At 48.7% G+C, this 8,560-nt stretch overlaps 4 protein-coding genes across 4 annotated transcripts; 1 reads left to right on the top strand and 3 right to left on the bottom strand.

Moving 5' to 3' along the window:
• Window positions 1-600: 600 nt before the first annotated feature.
• Window positions 601-2,601, bottom strand: EJ05DRAFT_478617 (aminotriazole resistance protein). The gene is made up of 6 exons (XM_033744497.1): window positions 2,476-2,601; window positions 2,133-2,422; window positions 1,578-2,087; window positions 1,375-1,531; window positions 991-1,323; window positions 601-932 (listed from the first exon to the last, which is right to left on the bottom strand). The coding sequence occupies exons 2-6, from the start codon at window positions 2,375-2,377 to the stop codon at window positions 672-674; spliced, it is 1,506 nt and encodes a 501-aa protein (XP_033598099.1). The 5' UTR covers window positions 2,378-2,422; window positions 2,476-2,601; the 3' UTR covers window positions 601-671.
• A 269-nt stretch (window positions 2,602-2,870) lies between these two features.
• EJ05DRAFT_503106 (uncharacterized protein) lies at window positions 2,871-3,863 on the bottom strand (the record flags this gene model as incomplete). The annotated part of the gene is made up of 1 exon (XM_033747369.1): window positions 2,871-3,863. The coding sequence occupies one exon, from the start codon at window positions 3,861-3,863 to the stop codon at window positions 2,871-2,873; it is 993 nt and encodes a 330-aa protein (XP_033598098.1).
• Window positions 3,864-4,101: 238 nt separating this feature from the next.
• On the bottom strand, window positions 4,102-5,271 carry EJ05DRAFT_513131 (uncharacterized protein). Its single transcript, XM_033748403.1, has 2 exons — window positions 4,876-5,271; window positions 4,102-4,814 (listed from the first exon to the last, which is right to left on the bottom strand). The coding sequence occupies exons 1-2, from the start codon at window positions 5,215-5,217 to the stop codon at window positions 4,149-4,151; spliced, it is 1,008 nt and encodes a 335-aa protein (XP_033598097.1). The 5' UTR covers window positions 5,218-5,271; the 3' UTR covers window positions 4,102-4,148.
• A 135-nt stretch (window positions 5,272-5,406) lies between these two features.
• Window positions 5,407-8,347, top strand: EJ05DRAFT_503104 (leucyl-tRNA synthetase; the record flags this gene model as incomplete). The annotated part of the gene is made up of 2 exons (XM_033747368.1): window positions 5,407-5,886; window positions 5,939-8,347. 2 exons carry the CDS (start codon window positions 5,407-5,409, stop codon window positions 8,345-8,347), a joined length of 2,889 nt encoding a protein of 962 aa, XP_033598096.1.
• Window positions 8,348-8,560: the final 213 nt, after the last annotated feature.

Raw genomic sequence — 8,560 nt, 5'->3', positions numbered from 1 at the left:
GGTGGACTTGGATGACTGTAGAGTAATTCATCAGCTTCAAGGGAGAGTACATCCGTGGAGTCTTACCGGAAAAACGTGTCATGAGAGACTTTACCATGCCATGAACTGCAATCCCTACTTTGGTTCGCTGCAAGTGACACTTGTTGTTATCAATATCCTCAAGACTTGAGAATAGATCTTTTAGACGTCCATCGTAGATATCCATGAGATGATAGTTTTGCTCATGTTGCTCAGAACATTCGGCATTCTTGTCTTTCATTAGAACCGAAAGAGTCATTTTGGCTTTCAATGAGATCTCTGTGTGCAACTTGTACACCTCATAGAGATGTGATTCATCTATCATAGCTTTGATGTTTATTGGATCTGTTTCGCTGTACGAGTATGTGTCTTGATCACGGTTCTGCTCCATGTTGAGTGTTCTGTGTTTGTTTTTATGTCTGTGGAGGATAAGAACGTATCTTGATGGACTGAGCCTGAGCATCGAAAAGCGTCGCTCCTTTATAGATACTAATAACGGACAAGGCCAATATATTCCTGTGCACACACAGCGAGACACGCTGGTCAGTTAGCAGGATGTCACGGCACACGAAATCATAGCAAACCATTGAATTTGTTTCTAGGTGAAGTATGCCCTGCTTTAACGAACGGTCTTCCTGCTCTATATTACACGACTATCCCTGAGTCTTGATTCTCAAGAATGGCACAAGCAGCACACTGATGACAGCACAGCCCATACAGTACCAGGCAACAGCAGCATACGGCTCATACGGATTGTTAGCATAGTACCCACTCTTAGATGGCGATTCCGAGACTGCATTGAAGATGGCAGTCGAAATGCCTACACCGACAGTCACGCAGAGCTTGGCTGTGGTCTGAAAGATCGATCCACCGATAGACTGTTGCGACTTGTCGAGCGATGATATGACATACATCTGTATCACAAGATTAGCATGGTATTGAAGTCTCTCTCCTTTGTGCATGATGGCTAACATTTGCCACATTGAACTCGAAGTCTGCGCCCCACACAACCAGTATCAAAGCAGGGAATATGAATGCCCAATACGAATTCCCATGGCGGTGCACAGCGAGTAGCAGGAATGCCACTGTGTACGACGCAGCACCAAGCCCCATGAGGAACTTGTTTGACACTTTGTGTAAGATAAGACCTGCTACAATATTGACTAAAGTCCCACTGATAGCCATAGGTAGAAAGTGGACAGCAGTCTGCAGAGCGGAGTATCCTTCTACGCGCTGCATGTACAGTGCGAGCCAGAAGTCCATGGGTGGAAAGGCGAGGAAGCCGAGCAGGAGGATACCCATCAACTATTATGGAAGTCAGCGGCCTTTTAATTCTAGAATTCCTTGTATTCTTACCAGTGAGAACTCTCTGTCCTTCCATATTCCCATCGGAACAAGTGGATATTCGTAGTATAGTTCCCAAAAGACGAAGCCAACAAGGAGGAGAGCACCGATGAACAGGAATGCCAGTACGTATGGTGTGGTCCACCCGTTTACAGCATCACCACCCAGGCTGTCAGACAGTCAGAGTGTTCGGAGTATAGAAATAAGCTACTCACCTAAGTGCGGTTGAGAACAAGCCGATGCCACCAACGGTCAATGCAGTCCCGACAACATCGAACTTCTTCAGGGACTCAACAGTGAACGGTAGCTTTGAGGTGTTATCGGTTGGGACCGTAAAGACGGCAATTACGCTGAACACCAAGTAGATTATTGCAAGTAGGAAGAACGAAGCCCGCCAGTCGAACAATTGCGTAGCAATACCAGAGAAGATCGAGCCAAATACAAAACCAAGGGGGTTACCAGCGCTGAAACAGGCGAAGGCATAGTTCTTGCGTTTCGACGGCTTCTCGTATACATTTCCGAGGATACCTTGCGCCGGAGGTACGGCAGCGGCAGATATAAGCCCAAGTACACCGTTCAAGACATCTAGTGCCATAGCGCTCTTCGAGAACCCAGTAACGAGTGCGAAGATGGCGAACAGGAATAGACTGCCGATAAACATTGCCCGGCGTCCAAACATATCTGCGACCTTGCCGAAAAAAAGCAGAAATGCTCCTGAGGTAAGCCTGCAATATATTAAAACCGAGGGCAGAAAGATCTGGGAATCTCACGATGAGGATGCTGTGATCCAGGTAATTTGAGCTGTTGACATGTCAAGATCGGCTCCGGCGAACGATGATATTACTATGACCAAGCCTTGTAGGAAACTTGTCATGCTAACGGCCATGGTGGCAGTCAAGACAAACAACGTCTCCTCAACGGTAGATCTAAAGCAGTCCGGTCGCTGATTTGGGTCTGGCATCTCGTCCGCCGATGTGACTGGTGCCTCAGGCATTGATTTTTCAGCATCTTCCATTGTTGTCGTGTTTCACGAAGATATGAACTGCCAAGATGGAGTATACTGGGACGATATAAGACACCAGAAGAAGAGGGTGGCACAGGTATATCCCATACATTATCAAGCGTGCATTTCATAAGATAAAGTCCAGTCGGGATAGTTCCGCTTTTGCTTAATCATGATACCCACTGGACATGGATGCCGAGGCCGACGTGACCGCCGAAAATCAGTGTGCGGTAATTGCGGCCGGCAAGAAGCATATGAACTTATGACGGTGTCGGAGGCTTCGACAACACAACTTAAATACCGGGCTGGAAGTCGACAGTAGTTGCGCAGCGCGTTCCCTTGTTTTGTTAGTGGTCTTTGCGCCTCTCGCTTAGGCTCCAGATTTGGCATACTGGGCGACGCTTATGCAATGCACCATACGGCCCGACTATTATCGTTGAGTCAAATCGAGATAAGGTGAGCATGTAACAAAAAAACCCTGTGACGCATTTCATCACTGTCTGTTTCATAATTTCCAGACGCTCCATCCTTGAAGATCCAATCGAGAGAGTACTCCTCCAAGTGGTCCTTGTGTTTCTTGCCCATCAATCCATAGTTTGTTCCCAGCCCAGTAGTTCACAAATCCATCAGGCCCAGAGACGAAGATGATCTTCGCCCCTGTATTGACGCCAATAGACTGTGAATCTTGTAGCTGCTGCACAATGTCTGCAGGCTTTATGAACTTTTGCTTTTCGTCAACGTAATATTTAATGGTGCAAGTAGACGCCTCCGACTGAGGCATTTCTGAACGAAAACCTTCCAGCAGTTTCACAATGGGACCCTGCCGCGTAATGGGCGTTGATGCCTCAAATGTGCGCACTGTTGAGTTCAAGCCTAGCCAGTTTGTCCAGCTTGAAGATTTTGATTCATCTTCAATAGACGCACCCGCACATTCCTCCATAGTTCTATTTGCCCACAGAATGCAGACATGTGAACCTGGCCTTTGCCGAAGTACCCGAGCAACCTGCAGTGCAGGAGCAATGCCAGTTCCTCCGGCAAGAAAAATAACTTCTTTCGTATTCTCAGGTATCACACATTCGACATGTGGTCCACGTATCTCAATTGTAGCGCATTCTGGAAGTTTATGTAGGTACGTTGACATCTCCCCGCCCTTCTCTTGCTTTATGAGCAGACGAATCTGCTTCTCCGGATTGGATACATCATCTGAGGGGGGTAGTGGTGTATAAGACCGAGCGATCTGAAGCTGGGGTTGCTTGACTTCTATGCTCCAAATAGCCCTCCCCCAGATATCGGATAATACGTTGGTGTTCGATAGGGCATCTTGTCCGATAGTAAAGACTTTGCTAGCTGTAGACACTCGTTCGCGAGACTCTATTGAGAAAGGTGTGAATGTGGCCGGATTCAGAGATGCGTGATTGTCTTTGCAGTACAATTGATACCCGGAAATACCGGCAATGGACGTCCCGATGGCAACAAGATATCGCGGTCGTATTCGCATAAAAAGAGAGTTTTGGACCATTCGGACCGTCATTCGTGAGTCGCGACGGTAAGTCTCGCAGTAGTACGATGCTTTCTTTGTTGCTGCCCAGCGAAGTCGAGCGTCAAATAGGTACCTAGTCTGGAGGCCCAAGCTCCATCGCCAAGACTTTTACCTCAGGTTGCCCAATGATATCATGATCTGAGAAACGTCTGATCAGTAGACACATGAGTAGACACCTCACTAAGTCTCACTAAGTCTCACTACACTCGACTGATATATGTGCAAGTAATTAGTCTAACATTGTTATAGTCTCAAAATTGCTCTTTGCTCGGTGATACCACCCCTGAAAAGTTCCTTGATAATCTTACCTTCCATGATAGACGCCTTGATGATTCCCTCAACATGATACGGCGTCACACGCCCGTACCATAAGCCCTTGCCTCGGAGACCATTTGCCTGCCAGCTTGGCGGTATGTATATGACGACATTTCCGGCATACTTATGCCCACCGATGTGACTGATCATGCCGACACGTACAGGTGGGAGAGCTGACTTTGTTCTCGCGACTGGGTCCTGGTGTGCTACCGTTTCAAGCACATCAAACCCACTCGCACGCATTTGATCTTTGAACTCATTTTGTAGTAGTGGTCCAAGGATTCCGCAGCGTTGGTCACGCTTGCCGTGCCCGCAGATTAAAATCAGAATCTCATCCACATCTCTTACAAAGAATGTTTCCTGCAACGAACTATCTCTCCTAAGCGCGGCTTTTTGTTCTATAGTAAGGGCTTTATGCATTTCGTGTAGTTGCTCCGGTAAAACGAACCCTTTCAAGAACGTCTCAACTGAAGTTCTATTCACGGGAATGCGCGAGACGTACTTGAAGCTGGGCAAAAGATACGCTGATGCGGACGATGACTCAACTGAATCAGCTGGTAGAGAGGAGTTCGTGACCATAACGTTATGGAAGGGCTACAATTTGATCAGTATCGGTGCTTACTATTAATTGTACTGTATACTATAGGTTACGTACATCCATATACTTTCCACCTCTGGTGAGGAAGCTCTTAAGGTCCCTGATGAACGAGGCGTTCTCATCTTCTTCTATGCGGCTTCCCCATTCGTTTGTACCGGTTGAGATAAGAATTTGCTCGGAGTAGCCGGGCATAGTCCCACCTAAAGGCTTTTCCTGATCGATGTCTAGCCCACTGGGCATTGCTCTGCATTCGCATGTGTTCACAGGACAGTTCTCAACTACCGGATACGCTGAGGGAACATTGATCCGCACGCGCCCACTGGTGACTCTCCGATACGCTGATGCCGAAAGACATGATTTCGGTACCCTCTGGAAGGAACATCGACTCCGTGCGATCATTGCCTCGAGGGGTGGGGATTGAAGGGGAAATATGCGATGGTGAACGGGTGGTAGAGGTGCGGAGCGGGTTTTATTCGGCATCCATTAAGATCTTGAGAACTGCGGACTTCCGAAAGCTTCGGACGCGACGAATCGCTACCTACGCGTCACTCCTTCGACTAAGCTGTTTTACCATGCGCTTGTCTGCTGATGCAGCTCGTTCAATCCATTGCCAGATACCGCGGCTGGTCTTCACAGCGAACTCGGATCAATAGCATCGCAAGGTCTCACAGTTCCCAAGCTGCAAGCCTTCCTCGCCTCGACTTCGCCGCCATCGATTCGAAATGGCAGAAACGATGGGCGCAGCAAGGCCAGACGTCTTCGCTTCGAGTTGGCGCCACCCGCGATAGCCGGAAGAAAACGGCATACATTCTTCCTATGTTCCCATATCCCTCGGGCACACTCCACCTCGGCCATTTGCGAGTCTACACTATATCGGATGTTATTGCGCGGTACAAGCGCATGAGGGGTTACGATGTGATACATCCTATGGGATGGGATGCTTTTGGCTTACCGGCAGAAAATGCTGCGATAGAAAGAGGGGTTGACCCAGCTGAATGGACTCGCTCGAACATTGCGAAGATGAAGGAGCAGCTCAAGGCGATGGGAACTTCATTCAACTGGGAAAGAGTATGAATCAGGATCTGCGATGAGACTATGGCGTTACTGATTAGAGGCACAGGAGATCACGACATGCGATCCGTCATTCTACAAACATACACAAAAGCTATTTTTGATGCTTTACGAGAGCGGATTAGCATACCGAGCGAAATCATGGGTTAATTTCGACCCTGTCGATGGTACAGTCCTTGCAAATGAGCAGGTGGACGCCAACGGCTTATCGTGGCGGTCCGGCGCCAAAGTGGAGAAGCGCTGTCTTTCACAGTGGTTTCTGCGTATTAAGGCCTTCCAGGAGTCCTTGGTCGATAATCTAACATCAATGCAGGAAACAGGTAATTGGCCGGCTCGAGTACTCTCTCAACAACGAGCTTGGATCGGACGGTCTCAGGGAGCAAGGCTCAACTTCAGAATTCATTCTAAACACGAACATGCAGTACACCAGGCCGAGGTCTTTACGACCAGGCTAGACACTGTCTTCGGGGTTCAGTATCTAGCTCTCTCTTTAAATCATCCTCTTGTCAAACGAGAGAAAGAGAAGAACCGGGAGCTCCGGTGTTTCGTCGAAGCTGCACATAACCTCACTCCCGATTCTAAATCTGGATTTCGGCTGCCGAACTTATACGCAGAGAATCCCGTATCTGTACTTGAGCCTGCTTTGAAAGATCAGGCCATACCGATATTCGTAGCACCCTATGTGATTGACGATTATGGATCTGGGGCAGTCATGGGAGTTCCCGGACATGACAAGCGCGATTTCGACTTCTGGCGGGAGAACACTGACCAACCGATAAAACTTGTGATATATCCTGCAAGCTCTGACGCAGATTGTCTTACCGAAGAAGCACATTCCGGACTAGCCGATGGATCTCCCGAGCCCTTCACAAAGAAAGGCATCCTCGGTGACTCGTGCGGTTCATTCGCCGGAATGCAGTCGAATCAAGCGATCGATGCGCTCTGTACAATTCTGGGATCTCTCAGCGCTGATGCAAAATCGTTCAAAACAGAGAACTGGCGTCTGAGAGACTGGCTCATCAGTCGGCAAAGGTACTGGGGCTGCCCCATACCAATGGTACATTGTGATACTTGCGGTGTCGTTCCTGTCCCCGACTCGGATCTGCCTGTTGAGCTGCCCAAGCTCAGGCCTGGTCAGCTCACAGGTAAAGGAGGCAATCCACTGGATCACATACCGGATTGGCTCGAGACCTCTTGCCCGAAATGTCTCGGGCCTGCAAAGCGCGAGACTGACACGATGGACACCTTCATGGACTCGTCTTGGTACATGTTCCGCTATCTCACACCAAGATCTGCAGATGTCCCCATGATTCCTGAGATCGCCGATGCAATCATGCCGGTCGATATATACATCGGTGGTGTTGAGCACGCAATCTTACATCTACTGTATGCCCGTTTCATCGCGAAGTTCCTTGCCACTACGACTCTATGGCCTCGTGGAAACCGGAATGACAATAACGGGGAGCCATTCAAGCGACTTATAAGTCAAGGTATGGTTCATGGAAAAACATTCTCAGATCCGTCAACTGGTAAGTTTTTGCACCCCTCAGAGGTAGATACGTGCAATGGCGAAAGTCCGAAGATTCGAAGTAGCGGGATTACGCCCAACATATCTTTTGAAAAGATGTCGAAAAGTAAACATAATGGTGTCGATCCAGCAGGATGCATTGCAGAGTTTGGCGCGGACGCAACACGTGCTCACATGTTGTTTGCGGCTCCAGTGAGCGAAGTGCTTGAGTGGGAACCTCAACGTATTGTGGGCATTCAGCGCTGGTTCCGCAAGCTCTGGCGACTCTGTCAACCGAGCGATAGCGTCATCTCACTCAATGAGTTTACCCTACAAGCATTGCATGGCAGCGACGCTGCTCTATGGCTGCTCACACAGGAAACGATCGCTTCAGTCACACAATCGCTGGAAACAGACTACAGCTTGAATACAGTTGTTTCAGATCTGATCAAACTGACCAATGAAATCGCCCAGCACGCTCAACGCTGTTCCAAGTACACACAATACGCCTCAACAGCTGTACTTGTTCATCTGATGGCGCCCATTACACCAGCATTTGCAGAGGAATGCTGGGAAAACCTGCATTCGGGGATGACAAACCCTCCATCTTCTGTCCTCGAACAACCATTTCCGGTAGTTGACCCGCATGCTTTGAGGACTCTCAGACCTCAGACCTCGACGCTCGTTGTTTCAGTCAATGGCAAGAAACGTTTGACCATTGAAGTTCCAGAACTGCCTGAATCGCTGCAATTGCACACAAATGACGATACAAATCTAGAGTTACACGGCAAGCAAGCTGTACGCGAATGGATCATAGAACAGCTTATGGGCAACGAGCAGAGCGCGAAGGATCTCGGCCCTGGCGGGAGATGGGAGTCAGACCTCGGGGAAGGCGACTTGTATTGGTCCATCAGAAAAGGCAGAGTTCGAAATGTGAACATCAAGCGTTGATGATCTGTGAAGCAAGGTCAACAACGCTGGCATGCGACATTCTTTCGAGCCAAGGTTGCAATGACTGCAGAATCTCTCAACCCAATCCTCCAATGCTATGTATATTAGAGCGATTTGCCTACAAGTAAGATGTTTGCCGTGACACTGCTGTTGCAGCAATACAGGTAATCAGCCCTTCCAACCCGATTGGTGCACTACTTCGCTATAGTCTGT

The sequence above is a fragment of the Pseudovirgaria hyperparasitica genome (genome assembly GCF_010093815.1).
Source record: "Pseudovirgaria hyperparasitica strain CBS 121739 unplaced genomic scaffold EJ05scaffold_13, whole genome shotgun sequence".
NCBI lineage: Eukaryota > Fungi > Ascomycota > Dothideomycetes > Acrospermales > Acrospermaceae > Pseudovirgaria > Pseudovirgaria hyperparasitica.
Note: the sequence above shows the minus strand (reverse complement) of the source record. Positions and strands in the feature narration are given on the sequence as shown.